Below are 16,791 nucleotides of genomic sequence, written 5' to 3'. Positions count from 1 at the left end.
CTCCCTGCTCCCTGCCATCAGCTTTTGTTAAGGTTTTGGAGGGTAACAAAGTGGCTAACTAAGGCAACCTTCTCAGGCCTTTCTCTAAGGAGCTTCAGACCCTGAAATGGAAGAGAGAGGGAAGGCTTGGCCCTCAAGTGCAGGGAGCACCTGCTTTTGTGGCAAAGTGGGGGAGAGATGAGAAAGGCTTCCCCAGCCGCCTTGAGACTGTGGAGGAAGAGACCTTTGCTCAACTCTATCTGTCCATCTTCTGCTGTAGCACTGGCTCCCTCCCTGCCCCAGCTTGGTGAAAGGAATACCAGCTGGGAAAGGTCAGTGTTAGGGCTTCGGAGAAACCCAAGATTGGTCCAGAGAAGAAGGCAGAATTTCTGGATAGAAACCCAGTCAGACATAAACAACCTTGAGTCACTCAAGTTAGTCAAGTGCTTCCAGGGTTCAAGATTGATCTGCACACGCAGCATGGGGGAGTGAGGGCTTGGAGAGGACATGAGAACACAAGGAGTGAGTCATTTTGAACCTTTAGGGTCTCATCATGCTGGGTTCGGGCTTGCAAAATAGGAGGGGGCCCAGGGTGGTGTCACCCCCAGAAAAAGCCTAGAAACTTCTAGTTGGGCACACAACAAAACCAAAGAGACCCACAAGAAAGATCGTGGGAGAAATCTGAAGTCATTCTGGGCACCTGGTGGGCTCAGTAGGGAAAGTGTGAGACTTGACCTCAGGGTCGTGAGTTCAAGCACCGTGTTGGGCATGGAACCTATTTTTTTAAAAGTAATTTCTTGGGACTCCTGGGTGGCTCAGTGGTTGAGCGTCTGCCTTCAGCTCAGGGTGTGATCTTCGGATCCCAGATTAAATCCTGCATCGGGCTCCCTGCATGGAGCTTGCTTCTCCCTCTGCCTATGTCTCTGCCTCTCTCTCGTGAATAAATAAATCTTTAAGAAAAAAAAAGTGATTTCTCTTTCCTGGTAGAAACGGGACAAGTCCCAGCTGAGCAGGTGTCTGGAGCACAGAAGGGCAGGCACCATCGCTGAGGCACAGGAAGAGGGCTGTCAGAGCGGGCCAGCTGGAAGAGGATCAGATGATTTGGGGAGCAGGATGGATAATTTGGGAATGATTTGGGAACAGGTTCTTAGTGCCAGGAAAATAAACTTATAAGCAATTAGGGGTCAGTGCAGAGAAGGTTTGTGTGGCCAGAGTGCTGCCACAACCGGGGTGTGAGGTGACAGCACAGAAATGGGCCACTTTGTCCAGAGATCACTGCACCAAGGAGCCTTCTGAGCTCTACTCAGCAGCCCCAGATGCTAGCCAAGCCCAGAGACCCGGTTCTTGGAGGGTGGGTGACCCTTGCAGGCCTGTGGGGGGAGCCTGGGGATGGGAGCTCCGGAGAGACTAGGGAGCCACCAGGCACTCTACTGAAATAGAGCACGTAGAAGACTAAAATTAACTGGAAAATACAGAGAAATTTAAGAAAGTTTCTGTATGCTCACTGCATCCGTGTAGGCACATTTGGGTGTTTTCCTGATCTTTGTTCTCACTTGGAAGCATGGCAGCTGTGGGAGATAACAGTAATGCGGGGGTGGGGTGGGGCAGAGGCAGGCAGGAGAGAGCAGCCCTCTGGAAGACTCGGAGTTTAGACCCTACATTAAACTCGTAACTCCAGGGCTGGGTCTACTGTGGCTCAGAATGTCCTCGAAGACAGCTAGGCCTTCCCCAAACCAGGCTCTCAGTAGCATCCTGCGGCTGTCCAGGCCTCTCTGACCTGCTTCCTTGGCCCTCAGACCAGAACACCCAGTTCTCTCCACCAGCCCACTGCCCTGGGAAGCCCAGGCACCCTTTGAAATAGCATAAAGCCCTGGGCTCCTTTTGCTCAAAGAACAAAGCAGGATCCAAAGTCTGCCTCCGTAAGAGTAGGAGGCAGCAGCTGGAGGAGGCAGGAATTTATATTCTCGTATGAGTGTAAATTGGAGGAAGGAGTTCACAGCTCAGAAAAGTAAACCAACCAGCTGAAGGTCACACAGCAAATCAGTGCTGGGGGCCAGGGCACGAGCAGTGGATTGGTGACAGAGCCTCTAAAGGGAGGTCCCGTAGCTGCTAGGCCACGAAGACTGAGTGGTGTCAGGTTCCGGCTGCAGAGGCTCCCATTTTCTAGGTGAGGTCACGCTGTGGACCCAGGCCCACTGAATCTCTGTCTGGTATGTGGGCCTGGGTGGGAGGAGCGAGTGGAAGGAGGTGTCTAGTCACCTGGCAGCTGCGTCAAAGGGAGATCTCACGCCACTGACCAATATGAGTTGGTGGGGGATGCTTCAGTTTATTCTGCCACCGTGGGCACAGTACTACAGTTCCCAGAGGCCCCTGCTCTAGGCTAGCAGCCCCTAGCGAAAGCTGGCCCGTAATCTGACTACCATCCCTCTCAAAAGGTCACTTCAGAACTCCCTGAAGGACAACAACGGGGGGGGGGGGGGGGGGGGGGACCAGAGTGGCTCAGCTTGGGTGGAGGTGGGGTGGGAGCAGCGACCTGCCTCAAGCGACCTCCTCCATCCCACCCCCTGGAACCCAGAGTCCTGGTCCCCCTTCTCTGACACCAGGGTCCTTTGCTAGCTACATCTGTTCAGGGCACCCTCACAGCTCCTGGCCCTTCAGCCTGCATGGGGGTGTCCTGACCCCTGTTGCCACCACATAAGCCTGTGACCACCAGACCTGGGCACAGACACCCCTCCCTCCCCACCCCCATGTCAGGCTCTACCACGGAAGCCTGACCAGAGGTCTTCCAGCTTGTGGGCAAATGTCTAAAACAGAAGCCAAGCTGCTCTGACGAAGGCTGAGCCTCCGGACACCTGTCCTCCCGACAGCCCTCCCTAGCTTCCGCAGGAGCGCTGACCGGCCCAAAATCTGGCCCCACCCCTTCATCCTCGAGCCAGGAGAAGGGCCCAGATCAGAGCGACGGCTCAGCCAAGGCCCAGCCCGCCAGCTCCAGTCCAGCCCTAGGCCTCTCAGGCAGCGCTGCTGTGTCTCATCTCTGACTCTGCGAAAGGCCGAGGCGGGCACAGAAGACCCCAGCATGCGGGTGAGGTCTGGAAGAAGTGGGTCAGCGCAGGGCTGTGAATGAGCCAGGCCAGGCCTGCTCTCCCTGCCCCTCTCCCCTCTCCTCCCCTGGCCACCAAAATAGCTCACTAAGCAGTCAGGCCAACACCCTCCCCTTGCAGGGGGAGGCGGAGCAAGCTGCCCAGAGCCAGGCTTTAAAACCCCCTGGGCTGCCGGCGAGCTCCACTCCCTGGCAGGAGGCAGTGCCTTGGGCACCCGGTCCACCCATCCATCCACCCATCTGTCCGTCTGTCCGTGCCTCCAGCCTGCCCTCCTGCAGCCATGTCCCGGCCACTGTCAGACCAGGAGAAGAGAAAGCAGATCAGTGTGCGTGGCCTAGCAGGTGTGGAGAATGTGACGGAGCTCAAGAAGAACTTCAACCGACACCTGCATTTCACACTCGTCAAAGACCGCAATGTGGCCACCCCAAGAGACTACTACTTTGCGCTGGCCCACACTGTTCGTGACCACCTCGTGGGCCGCTGGATCCGCACGCAGCAGCACTACTACGAAAAGGACCCCAAGGTGCTGCTTGGAGTGTCCTGGGTGGGAAAGGGGTCAGGATAGGGGGGTCCCCAAGAGGGCCAGATTGTAAGTGGCAGCCCTTTGTAGGGTCAGGGTTTTCTGCGGGCAAAATCAAGGGTTCCTTCCAGGGACGGAGGTTGGAGGAACAGGGGCACCAAGAGTTGCTGGTGCCAAGACGACTCAGGTAGAGAAACCTGGGGTGGGGGCAGGTGTGTATGTTGGGGGCTCGGATCAGGTGGGCTGGTTGCAAAGGCTTGGTGCCCATTCAGGAAGTGGAGGGGCTTCTGGTGGTTGGGAAGACCCCCGGGCCTGGGTTGGACCTGAAGTGGAAGGACGGGTCATCAAATGTGCATGCGGTGTGTCTGTACCACCGGTGGTGCTGGACAGCTGGGGTAGGGGGATCAAGTGTCTGTTGGGGTCATGGTAAATGTCAGCAACCTGACACTCTCGGGCGGGGGGAGGGGCCAGCAAGTGGGCCAGGGAGGGGACCTGGGAAATGGGGAGACCAGGTACCCTCAGCATCCCGGATTCTGGTATCTCTCTGCCCCTTCTTGGGGCTGAGGCTGGAGGACCAAGGGGAACTAACTGGGCACTGCAAGGACAGGAGGTGGCCAACTCTCCCCGTGACTCATGGTGACCTTGAGCAAATGACTGATTCCCCTGCACCTCAGGCTTTGCCCTCTGGGGGAGTACTTGGAGGTGCTTCTCTGGGTCCTGACTCCCCCATGGGCTGCCCGGAGGCTTATGTGCGATGGCAGGGGTTTTCAGCTCTCCTAAGCACCCCAGTCCCCAAGGTAGATATGGGAGCCCCATTTTGCAAATGAGGACATTGAGGCTCAGAGAAGAAAAGCGATGTATCTAAAGTCAGAGGCAATGCTAGACCAGAACCTTCCCGATGGTTCCAGAAGCCTGTGATGAGGAGAAAATAAATGGAGATAGGGCTGGCAGGAGTGGGACAGGAGGTGTGAGAGGCCTGGCTAAATGCTGCTAGGCAGCCCTGACTCCTGCCCTGCACCTGTCTCTCTGGGCAGAGGATCTACTACCTGTCTCTGGAGTTCTACATGGGACGGACACTACAAAACACCATGGTGAACCTGGCCTTGGAGAATGCCTGTGACGAGGCCACCTACCAGGTGCGGAGGGGGACGGGAGTGGGGGTGAGAGCGGGGCAAGCCTGAGTAATTGGGGGATACACCTGCTGGCCTTTGGCCTTGACCACTGCCACCCCCTGCCCCCTCCAGCTGGGCCTGGACATGGAGGAGCTGGAGGAGATTGAGGAGGATGCAGGGCTGGGCAACGGGGGCCTGGGTCGGCTGGCTGGTAAGTGTGCAGGGTGGCAGGGGTGGGGTGGGCAGAAGGGTTCCTTCTTGCCAGGCCCCTGACACCCACCTCTCTGGAAACCCCTAGCATGCTTTCTGGACTCCATGGCAACACTAGGCCTGGCTGCCTATGGCTACGGGATCCGCTATGAGTTTGGGATTTTTAACCAGAAGATCTGTGGGGGCTGGCAGGTGAGCAGCCTTGGGCCCTGGTCTGGTGGGGACCCAGGCCTGATGGAGAGAAACCCCATTGGATCATCCATCTCTGGATAGATCCAGAACCAGCCTCAGTTTTGACAGAAAGCATCTTTGTCTCTTCCCCCTGACCCCAAAGACTTCTGGTCACTCTTGGAATGGGTGGTCCATGCCTGAGGGACTTCTCAGGCTCCCATTACACACACCCTGTCCCATCAGATATCCTACCAGGCCAGGGGCCCACCCCAGGGCTCTAATTTGCACTCTATAGAGGGCACACTAGGGCTACTGCTCCTGCCCTACCCATTGCCCCTCTGGATCTGACGTTGCCTTCCTTTCTCCCCAACCTGCCTTGGGCTCAGATGGAGGAGGCTGATGACTGGCTTCGCTACGGAAACCCCTGGGAGAAGGCCCGACCTGAGTTCATGCTGCCTGTGCACTTCTATGGCCGAGTAGAACACACCAGCCAGGGGGCCAAGTGGGTGGACACACAGGTGAGGGAGTGGGGGCAGCTCCCAGTGAAAGGGTAGTGGGGAGGAGACTCTGGAAGAAAACAAGGAGATACAGAGAAAGAGCCTGGGGGCTACTGGACCCGGTGCGCTTTCCAATGGAGGACACTGAGGCTCAGAGAGGTTAAGTGGTCTACTCGAGGTCAAACAGCTGGAGCTAGGAGAGGCTGGAGACAGGGTCATAGAGGACCCAGGCCAAGCACAGAGCCCAGGAGGAGGAGGAGAGAGTCTCTACCCTGCCCCCCCAGTGCCCTTCCCCTGGCCTGGCTCCTTTCCACCTCACAAGACTCTTCCAAGAATAATCACGGTGACTTGACTCCCCAGCACATCTAAACTGGCAGCTCGATGGGAAACAAAGCAACAGCCCAGAAAGACAGGGAGAAAATGAGCACCATGAGAGAGGAATTGACTTGTTCAAGGTCACACAAGTTAGAGGGAGCCTAAAGCCAAACCAGGTGTCTGAATCCCAGCTCCATGAGTTCTTTCAGCTGTGGCTGGAGGTCATGAACCTCCAGGTGACTGCACGGAAATCTCTTGGCTTTCAGACGCGGGCATTTGTTCTGCTATCATCTGTGATAAGATTCAGCAGGGGCTCTGGCGGCCCACCTAGCTCTCTGCTCTTGGGCCAGTCCCTTCCCTCCTTGAACTGCAGCTTCCACTCTGTTCCAAGTACAGGCTCAGTTACTTAGTGCTGGGAAGGAAGGGTGCTGCCCCTGGGGGCCATGGATGTGCCCCCTGCCCTGTAGTGACAGGAACTGTCGGCAGCAGTTATTGAAGTTTGCCAATTGCGGGAGGTGGGGCCAGCATTAGTCATTGCTAATTAACCCCCTGGTCAACCAGGCAGAAGAAGCCCTTCGGACAAACTTGACATCTGTGTCCCCTTTAGCTGGGCCCCAGGCTCCCCCCAGCCCTCTCAGGAGCCCACAGCGTCCTCTACGTTGTGCTCAGGCCAGGTGGGCCTGCTCATCACCATCACTACAGGGTGACCACCAGCAGAGCCCCCCCTCTGTTCCTCACAAGCAGCCAGGCAAGGTGGGGTGGGCGGTGTGGGGAGTTCTGGTGGGGGATCCTCTCTATGATGAGGTCCAGAGACGTTGAGAGGTTTGCTCATGGTCACCCAGAGTTGGCGCTAAAAGCTGAGGCAGGAGGATGCCTGGGTGGCTCAGCAGTTTAGAGCCTGCCTTCCGCCCAGAGCGTAATCCCAGGGTCCTGGGATCGAGTCCCGTGTCAGACTCCCTGCACGGGAGGCTCTCTGCCTGTGTCTCTGCCTCTCTCTGTATGTCTTTCATGAGTAAATAAATAAAATCTTAAAAAAAAAATACGGGACAGGGAGTTGGCAGGGCACAGGGACAAAGGCTGGGATTCAGCTCTCAGGGTGCCACGGGGTCATGGGGCAGACACCCAGCTCCTGACAGCACACCGGACGTCCCCCCGCAGGTGGTGCTGGCCATGCCTTATGATACCCCTGTGCCTGGCTATCGCAACAACATCGTCAACACCATGCGCCTGTGGTCGGCCAAGGCCCCCAATGACTTCAACCTCAAAGACTGTGAGTCCAGCCCTGGCCACTGGCAGCCCCACCCTCCCTGGCCTGCACTCAAGTCCGAGCCTGACACTGGCCCCACTTTCCCCCCTCAGTCAATGTTGGTGGCTACATCCAAGCTGTGCTGGACCGGAACCTGGCTGAGAACATCTCGCGTGTCCTGTACCCCAATGACAACGTATGTTGTCACCTCCTGGGCTGGGAACAGGAAGCCTGAGAGCCTGGGAGAGGGCAAAGGACCGGGAGGGATGGTCTCTGGTACCTAGTCACACTCAGGACAGTTTTGTTTTTGTTTTTGTTTTTTTTCTTAAGTTTGTTTGTTTATTTATTTTGGTAATCTCTACACCCAGAGTGGGGCTCTAACTCATGACCCAGAGATTAAGAGTCATGTGCTTTTCCAACTGAGCCAGTCAGGTGCCCCGCACCCAGGATATATGGTTGGCTCCTTTGTGTCCTGTTTTTCCTCTGAGTTCTTTAAGAGGATGCCTAAGTCCTGGGGATAGCAAGTTAGGGCAGGGCGCTTTGGAGGAGCTGTTGTTCCCTGGCAGTGCTGACAGTACCCCTGGTCCTTGTGTGCCCCCTTCCTAACACTATCCCCCGCTGCTACTTCTTGGTGGGGGAAAGACCCTGGGCAAAAGTCTCCTGGCCATACCCGCAGCAGCATTAGGCCACCCCCTACCACGACCTTGACTTGCTCAGCCTTGCGTTGAACTATTTCCCAGTTCTTTGAGGGGAAAGAGCTGCGTCTGAAGCAGGAGTACTTTGTGGTGGCCGCCACCCTCCAAGACATCATCCGCCGCTTCAAGTCTTCCAAGTTTGGCTGCCGTGACCCCGTGCGCACAAGCTTTGATGCCTTTCCAGATAAGGTACCAGGGTCCAGGGAGGGTCCCTCTCTACACCTCCCAGGATGTGTGGCATCGCCTCTCCCCTCCAGTCTCAGCTCACCCCACTCACTCTATAAATGAGGAGGTAGAGGCTGGAGGCTGGTGGTGTGTGAGGGTGACCTGCTCAGAAGCCTCAATCGATGGGCACATACCCTGGAACGTCACCCTCGTCCTGTCCACAACTCCTCCGATGAGGCCTACTACCCTTGGCTGAGCCCTGGAACCACATTGGCCCCTGGAAGGGGCTCCAAAGGGTCAGAGGACAGTGATCACAGCCGTGGTTTGGATCCCAGACTGACTCCCAGCCCCACTCTCCACAGGTGGCCATCCAGCTCAATGATACCCACCCGTCCTTGGCCATCCCTGAGCTGATGAGGATCCTGGTCGACCTGGAGCGGCTGGACTGGGACAAGGTGGGCTTCAGGACCCCTCCACCCCGCTTGACCCTCTCTGTCTCAGGGTTCCCTTCCTAGTCTGGGAAGCAGAAGTATGTGAGCGCAGCACCCATGGAACAGACAACAGTGCGAGGTCCAGGGGGCGAGTGTCCTAGAACCCAGGGATGGGGCCCAGGCTCTGGGCTACACACCATGTATGGAGAGCCATCGGAGTTAGGCCTGGGGGTTCCTGACTCCCTAACCCTGCCTATCAGGCCTGGGATGTGACGGTCAGGACCTGCGCCTACACCAACCACACCGTCCTGCCCGAGGCCCTAGAGCGCTGGCCCGTGCATCTTATTGAGACTCTGCTGCCCCGACACCTCCAGATCATCTATGAGATCAACCAGCGCTTCCTTAACGTGAGTGAGGGAGGCCTGGGCTGGGGGACGGGGGAGTGCTGCGGAAGGCAGGTGCAGCGCAGCCTGAGACTCCGTGGGCAGGGCCCTGGGGGTATGGGGCTGGGGACCTGGGTTCCTGAGTCTGCGCCTGAGCTCTGGGCTCTCCCTACACAGCGGGTGGCAGCTGCTTTCCCAGGGGATGTAGACCGGCTGCGGCGCATGTCGCTGGTGGAAGAGGGCGCGGTGAAGCGCATCAACATGGCTCACCTGTGCATTGCGGGCTCACATGCTGTCAACGGCGTGGCTCGAATCCACTCGGAGATCCTCAAAAAAACCATGTGAGCCCTCTCCCTCCCGCTGGCTCCTCCCCTGATGACCCCCGCTCCTCCCGCTGGCCCCGCCCTCCCTCCGGGGAGGGGTCCTCACTACTTGACCCCCAGCTGGCCCTTCCCACAGGTAGCAGGCATTTATGTGTCATGGCCCAGATGTCCAGGACAGTCTTGTCCCCAGATGACCCCTTCTCACCTACAGCCACCCCCTCACCTCCGGGCCCCTCTCTGCAAGAAACCAGAGCGGGGCTTCCGGGACTCGGTGTTCCTTCCGCAGGGATGAGTAGTGACTCTCCAACCTAATCCCGCAGCTTCAAGGACTTCTACGAGCTGGAGCCTCATAAATTCCAGAACAAGACCAACGGCATCACCCCTCGTCGCTGGCTAGTTCTGTGTAACCCTGGACTGGCAGAAGTCATTGCTGAGGTGAGAGGTCACTGTATGGCCAGTAGGTGTCAACATGGGTCACTACGGGGATCAGCAGTGTAAGGACATATAGGTGGGTTATTATAGGGGGCCCCCCAGGAGGGCTGAAATCCATCCTGCACTGCGTTCCCCAAGCCTTGCATGTGCCTGGAGGAGGGGAACCATTTTCTCATATGCATGAGGATGCTCTGTGGGCTTGTGGAGGCCAACCAGGTGGGAATTCACAGTCCAATGGAGAGGGTCACCAACAGGTCACATCTGAAGTGAGACTGGCAAGGGGCATGGATTGTGAGCAGGGCCTCAAGGTCATTGCATGTCTGAGGAGAAGGCCAGGAGAAAGGCCCCCTGGGGTCAGGGCGGGTCAGCCATCAGAGTCCCAGGTCTGAAGGGAAAATGCAGTGCCCCGCACACACTGCATCCCTGCTTGGAGGCTGGAAAAGGAGGGGGTGTCTGCAGGGACTGGGCTTGGCTGAGCTGGAAAGGGACCCCTCCGGGAGGGAGAACCAAAAAGGGGCACAGGCTTGACTGTGAGCCATCTCCCACAGCGCATTGGGGAGGACTACATCTCAGACCTGGACCAGCTGCGCAAACTGCTCTCCTTCGTGGATGACGAAGCCTTTATCCGGGATGTGGCCAAAGTGAAGCAGGTAGGCAGTGCTATGACCTGGGACACTTGTGCCAGGGTGGGAAGGAGTGGGCCAGAGGTGCTGGGTGCCCGGGTCGGGAATGGCCGAGGGAGCTTGACTCTCCCGCAGCCTTAGGCCCCTGATGGAGTTGCCTGGAGTCCATGGTGAGAGCGCATCATTTGACTCCACTGGAAGAGTGTTAACATTGATTAGCAATGTCTGCTCTGGGCCCAGCGTGGAGAAAGGTGACAAGTGAACCTCCCGTCGTCTACCTTTCTGGGCAAGAAATGGCACTGAGGCTAAGTCCTATTGGTGAGCTCTTCCCCATCCCCACCTTCAGGAAAACAAGTTAAAGTTCGCTGCCTACCTAGAGAGGGAATACAAAGTCCATATCAACCCCAACTCGCTCTTCGACATCCAGGTGAAGCGAATTCATGAATATAAACGCCAGCTCCTCAACTGCCTCCACATCATCACCCTGTACAATCGTGAGTGGCGGGGTTTCACTCTGGCTCTCAGGGCTCCCCTCTGTACACCTGTTGGTGTACTACATACTTCCAATTCAGTGTCTCTCTTTTGGCTTTGGGCCAACTCTTGGGACATAGATTATCTCCATTTCATAGACAGGCAAATGGAGGCTCAGAGAGGGGGAAATGAGAGATTGGAGGTTACATAGCCAGTGGCTGTCCAAATCAGGTCTACTATCTCTCAGCCAGGGCCCTGGCTGGATGCATGCTGTCAGGAGGTATTGCCAAGAGGGAAAACCTGGCCCACTGTTCTGTGTTTCTCCACAGGCATCAAGCAGGAACCCAATAGGTTTGTCGTGCCCCGAACTGTGATGATTGGAGGGAAGGTGAGAAGTCAGGCCACAGACTGTGGCTCTGGTCCTTTGGCATCCAGGTTGAGGGTGGCCTGGCTGGGTTGCAGGATAGGGGGCAGGACGCTGGGCTGTGCAGCTGACTCCAGACTGTGTCCCCACAGGCTGCCCCTGGATACCACATGGCCAAGATGATCATCAAACTCATCACAGCCATTGGGGATGTGGTTAACCACGACCCAGTGGTAGGAGACCGCCTCCGTGTGATCTTCCTGGAGAACTACCGAGTCTCGCTGGCAGAGAAAGGTGGGGTGCCACCAGAGGGAGGCTCTGAGGAGTTCAGCCAGGAAGGAATATCTGTCACCTGTTCCTTAGCATACTGGCACTTGGAAGAAAAATCTGGGAGAGGACAATCCTCAAATCACAAGGATGTCCCCCTCTGATGGTGTAATTTCAGGCAGTACAGAATGAAATTATAGAGAAGATTGAAATTAGTGGGAAGATTTGCCCTTCAAATCACACACACACAGTGGGGTGGAGGTGGGGAGAGAGTCCAGGTTAGATTTCAGGTGTTCAAGATCATTAAGCAGTTGGGGGAGGCTGGTGGTGAGATGGAGATTCAGTTGGTTACTTCTGGAGGGTGAGGGTGGAGGGGGCTCTGAATCTGCTATACCTATGGCCAGCCTAACTCCACAGTCCCTAGCTGGGGTGGGACTGTACCCGGAACTGAGCTTGTACCCTGTGGCTGCCCCACAGTGATCCCAGCTGCTGACCTCTCCGAGCAGATCTCCACAGCAGGCACGGAGGCCTCAGGCACTGGCAACATGAAGTTCATGCTCAATGGAGCTCTGACCATTGGCACCATGGACGGAGCCAATGTAGAGATGGCAGAGGAGGCGGGAGAAGAAAACTTCTTCATCTTCGGCATGCGGGTAGAGGACGTGGAAAAGCTTGACCAGAGAGGGTATGGGGGTCAAGGGCTCCAAAGTTCACAGTCCACGGGCAGGAGGCCTTGAGGTGTGGCTACTAGAGGGCAGGGCTCCCTGGAAAGGCTGGCCCAGGCTGCACAGCGTGTTAGTTTTGGCCACGAGGATTCTGGAGAACTTGGGAGGAGGGACTTATAACACAGAAGGCTAGTGGCAGGGGAAAAGAAGACACTTGGAACTGAAGGAAAAAGAAGAAATTATATCAATTCTAGGACATATTATTTCTGGCATTTCTGGCAGCTGTGGCAAAAAGAGAACTAGGAGTACAGTAAGAACAGCTGTGCTTATGGTCAGACGTGCAGTTCTTCAAAGTAGATATTTTCCTGGCATTACATTTTTTTAATTAAGATTTTATTATTTATTCATGAGAGACACACAGAGAAAGAGGCAGAGACACAGGCAGAGGGAGAAGCAGGCTCCATGCAGGGAGCCTGATGGGGGACTCGATCCCAGGACTCCAGGATCACGCCCTGGGCCGAAGGCAGATGCTCAACTGCTGAGCCCCCCCAAGTGTCCCAATATTTTTTTAAAAATAATTTTCCGCCTTGCTTGTAGTTCTCTCTTTTTTTTTTTTTAAAGACTTTTATTTATTTATTCATTAGAGACAGACAGACAGAGAGACAGAGAGAGAGAGGCAGAGACACAGGCAGAGGGAGAAGCAGGCTCCATGCAGGGAGTGTGACGTGGGACTTAATCCTGGATCTCCAGGATCTTATCCTGGGCTGAAGGCGGCGCTAAACAGCTGAGCCACCCAGGCTGCCCCATCCCAATATTTCTTAAAATTTATTTTAAAATATATTTTTTCCTTCTCATGAAAGCAATACGTGCTTCCTAATTAGAAAAATCCCAAATAACAAAATAAGTCATTCATAATCTCATCACCCATTTTTAAAGCCACAGCCCTTTTTCTACGAATTTACGTGTACATGTGTACATATATAAAAGTTGGGAATAATGCACATACAATTTTGAGGTCTTAACACAACTTTGGATCCTGATGTCATTAAATGGCCTTTAAAATATTTAACATGTTTGTATAGGGTTCTATCGTAATGGACACACCATAACTTATTTAAGCAGTTCCCTGGTGTTGGACCTTATGGTTGATTTCTGCTGTTTGTCAGTGTAAATATCACTGTGATGACCATCCTTTTATATCTACGTCCACATCTTTATTTCCTTTAGTTGATTATTAGAGGGGATATTTCTGCGCCCCAAAAAGTATGAATTTTTTTTTTTTTTAAGCATGAGTTCTTAAGGCTCTTGATGCATGTTGCCAAATGCTTTCCAGAAAGTTGGTACCAGTTTACACTCCCACCTACTGCTTCTGAGAGCTGGCATTAAATATTGAAAGGAAATCCTCCTGTTGGGCTTGACTAGGAAGTTCAGACTTTGTCCTTTGGACAAGAGGGAGATAGGACATGTTTTGAGCAAGATCCAGCATGTTCAGAAGCAGGCTCCAGAAGGAGAGTCTGGGCTGCAAGGTGGAGACTGGACTATGTGTGTGTGTGTGTGTGGGGGGTACAGGTGGGGGCCCAGGGTAGGGGCTGATACCAGAACGCAAAGAGAGTGGCCTGAGTGTCAGTGCTGGGGATGGGGGTCATGGATGTCCTCTGCCTCTCTGCCCCTTCCTGTCTATGAATCTGACCAACTGCACCCACTCCTTGACCTGGGCGGCCAGATGGAAGTGGGGAGGAAAGAAAAGAGATGAGACTGGCCTTGGGGAGGGCTTTGAACCCTGAGGGGTGACTTAGGGGTGCTTGCACTGGCTCAGAAAGTGGCACCCAGGGGGCAAGCTGGCACCGGGCCAGCAATAAGTGCGGTTGGACAGTGAGTTTAAGGAGCTTCCTGGAGGATTGGTCTGTTGGTTCCTCCTGGGGCCTGAAGGCAGATGGACTTGGGAGAGGGAATGGGAAAAGCCATTCAGGAAGGAAACACACCAGTTGGGAGAGGTGGTGGCATGTGAGAGGAAGAGCACTTGGTCTAGGGCCTTGGCTCTGCTGCTTCCCTTTCGTCCTCTCCAGGCCTCAAGCACATAAGGGGAATGAGAAGCTGAGCAGGGAGGGGATGCCTGAGTGGCTCAGGGGTTGAGCACCTGCCTTTGGCACAGGGTGTGATCCTGGGTTCCTGGGTTCCAGTCCCACACTGGGCTCCTTGCATGGAGCCTGCTTCTCCGTCTGCCTGGGTCTCTGCCTCTCTCTCTCTCTCTCTGTGTCTCTCATGAATAAGTAAATAAAATCTTAAAAAAGAAAAAAAAAAAAAGCTGAGCAGAAAAGGGAAGCAGCCTCTGGGGAAGGACCTCCCGAGGGGTTGTGGCCCCTCCAGGGAGGGCAGCAGCCCGCTGGGCCTGACTTTTAAAATTTTTTTATTTTTAAAGATTTTAGTTATTCATTCATGAGAGACACACACACAGAGGCAGAGACATAGGCAGAGGAAGAAGCAGACTCCCTGTGGGGAGCTTGATATGGGGCTCCATTCCAGGACTCCAGGGTCACGACCTGAGCCAAAGGCAGATGCTCAACCACTGAGCCACCAGGTGCCCTGGGCCTGGCTTTTGACCCTGGGACTTCGGATTTCTCTGATTTTCTCCGGAGAAGGAGCCAGGAAGTCCTTTTCATGGTGTGGACCCCTCTTCCCCCACAGGTACAATGCCCAGGAGTACTATGACCGAATTCCTGAGCTCCGGCAGATCATTGAGCAGCTGAGCAGCGGCTTCTTCTCCCCCAAACAGCCAGACTTGTTCAAGGACATTGTCAACATGCTCATGCATCATGACCGGTGAGCTGTCCGGCCAGGGAACTGTGCAGGTGGGACTGCTGGGCTGAACTGGGCTCAGGTGCTGCATGGGGAGACTGGGCAGGGGTCCTGGGCATTTGGGGCCAGGCTCCTTTGGAAGCATGGAAGCAGCTTCAGTCTCCTGGCTCCCAGAAGACCACCAGGACAGGACGGGCTCGGCCCTTGACCTTATGGAGCCTCCTCCCTCTCTATTCATCTCCAGGTTTAAAGTGTTTGCAGATTATGAAGAATACATTAAATGCCAGGAGAAAGTCAGTGCCTTGTACAAGGTGAGGCGTCCCGGGCCAGGGGTTGGCAAGGCTCTAGTGGTCCTGGCTGGGATGTGGTGGAAAGTGCAGATCCCACTGGCAGAATGAACCCAGAGCTCTCTTTTGGCCTGTTTAGAACCCAAGAGAGTGGACGAGGATGGTGATCCGGAACATAGCCACATCAGGCAAGTTCTCCAGCGACAGAACCATTGCCCAGTACGCCCGGGAGATCTGGGGCATAGAGCCTTCACGCAAGCGCCTGCCAGCCCCGGATGAGACCATCTGAGCCTCCAGACCAGACCCCAAACTAACCTCTGAGTTTGTTTGCAATCCGTTGTGCCAGCCCAGCGCCTCATCCACGGCGGGGTACTGGAGTTCCATCTCTCATCCTCTCCCTGGAACCCCCCACTTCCCCCCCAGCCTCAAGATCCCAGTGTCCAGCGTGACTAAGGACACTGCTCCCATCCTGCCCTCTGGCTCCCCGCTCCCTCCTATTTATGGGTCTGACCAGCTGCACCCACTCCCCAATAAATTGATTCTCCTTGGGAGCCTCCTTACTCTTCTGTTGGGAAATATTTTTAGGTCTGGGCAGGCACAACAGCAGCTGCGCAGTCACCGTGCCTTACCCACCCCCACCCGCAGGTGCGTCCCCTCTGAAGGAGGGGGCAGCCCACAGGGGCGGGGCCCGAGATTCTCCAGCCTCCGTTCGGGCGTCACCCTCCACGCCTCTCTTCCCAGAGCTGTGTCCATACTAGGTCAGCGGCCTGCCAGGCTGGCCGAGGGCGGAGCGTCCTCCTGGGTGGGGCCCACCAGGCTGGGAGCTGGAACTTGGGCAGAGGCCTCCTGGGCTACAGAGGATCCACGCGGTCCCGGGCTGGACTTGGGAGGGGGAGGAGCCTGTGGGTGGTTGGCGCCTTCTTGGCTCCGCCCTTAGCCCCGCCCCACTGCGGCGTTTAAGGGTCTCTAAGCAGGTGGCTACGCTAGGTCTAAAGTGGTGCGGTGGGGGGGGGGTTAGGGCGGTGGACACTCACAGTCTAAGCTAGGCCGGAATTGCCCTCCCCCTCACTTTGGGGAAACTGAGGACCAGAAAGGGCCTGTTTCTAGGCTTCATATCACGAAGATTGAGGTGTGGGGGAGGTCCTGCTTCCCTGCCCTAAGGCAAGAAGGGGCAAGCCTCGAAAGGCACGTTTGAGGCCCGTGGTTTCATAGTGAGTGTATTTGAACATAAACGGCCGGAAATGGTTACCGGCTCCCCTAGGCTTGGCTTGTGGGGACCCCAACTGCCTGTGGCTGCCCCTCCCAAGTTCCTCCCCGCAGGAGGTGGGGGGGCTCTCACGCGGGTCTCCAGTCTCCAAGCTGCGCCGAACCCACGCCAGCTTGCAGCTGCCCCTTCCCATCTGGTCCCGCGGGGAGCCAGGCTTCCGGGGCCCGACCCTCCGGGGTGAACCCGAGCCCCCCGCCCCCATCCCCAGACATAGAGGCCCCGTGTTCAGGTCGCCGCGTTTTCTTTCCTACCTCCCACAGGCCCCTGTCCTCGAAATGTTCCTAGCCCCTCCTCCAGGCTGTCCCTAGGACCCGCTGCCCCTACCCCCCCGCCCCCCCCGCCTCATCTCTACCAGGTTATGCCCCTCGCGGCCCGCAGGAAGACGCTCGGGCCCGGGTCCGGTTAGCCCCGTGGGAACCGCTTGTCTCGAAAACAGGAACCAGGGCCGGGGGCTGGGCGGGGCGCCCCTTC

The 16,791-nt window shown here is 56.1% G+C and overlaps 1 protein-coding gene across 1 annotated transcript; it reads left to right on the top strand.

Moving 5' to 3' along the window:
- The first annotated feature begins 2,936 nt into the window (after positions 1-2,936).
- PYGM (glycogen phosphorylase, muscle associated) lies at positions 2,937-15,613 on the top strand. The gene is made up of 20 exons (XM_077862278.1): positions 2,937-3,603; positions 4,635-4,736; positions 4,845-4,923; positions 5,011-5,114; positions 5,480-5,611; positions 7,064-7,175; positions 7,265-7,347; positions 7,892-8,035; positions 8,374-8,466; positions 8,703-8,849; positions 9,003-9,166; positions 9,469-9,583; positions 10,129-10,230; positions 10,550-10,697; positions 11,004-11,062; positions 11,191-11,332; positions 11,783-11,990; positions 14,656-14,790; positions 15,011-15,077; positions 15,193-15,613. The coding sequence occupies exons 1-20, from the start codon at positions 3,361-3,363 to the stop codon at positions 15,340-15,342; spliced, it is 2,529 nt and encodes an 842-aa protein (XP_077718404.1). The 5' UTR covers positions 2,937-3,360; the 3' UTR covers positions 15,343-15,613.
- The last annotated feature ends 1,178 nt before the right edge of the window (positions 15,614-16,791 follow it).

Source organism: Canis aureus, chromosome 21 (genome assembly GCF_053574225.1).
Source record: "Canis aureus isolate CA01 chromosome 21, VMU_Caureus_v.1.0, whole genome shotgun sequence".
In the NCBI taxonomy this organism is placed as follows: Eukaryota; Metazoa; Chordata; class Mammalia; order Carnivora; family Canidae; genus Canis; species Canis aureus.
This window is presented reverse-complemented; position numbering and strand designations above follow the sequence as displayed.

Excerpts from the sequence above, each read along its gene's own strand:
- PYGM (XM_077862278.1), top strand. The coding sequence starts at position 3,361 with ATGTCCCGGCCACTGTCAGACCAGGAGAAGAGAAAGCAGATCAGTGTG. Across the intron at positions 3,604-4,634 it reads ACTACGAAAAGGACCCCAAG|AGGATCTACTACCTGTCTCT; the intron begins GTGCTGCTTGGA and ends CTCTCTGGGCAG. Across the intron at positions 10,698-11,003 it reads CATCATCACCCTGTACAATC|GCATCAAGCAGGAACCCAAT; the intron begins GTGAGTGGCGGG and ends GTTTCTCCACAG.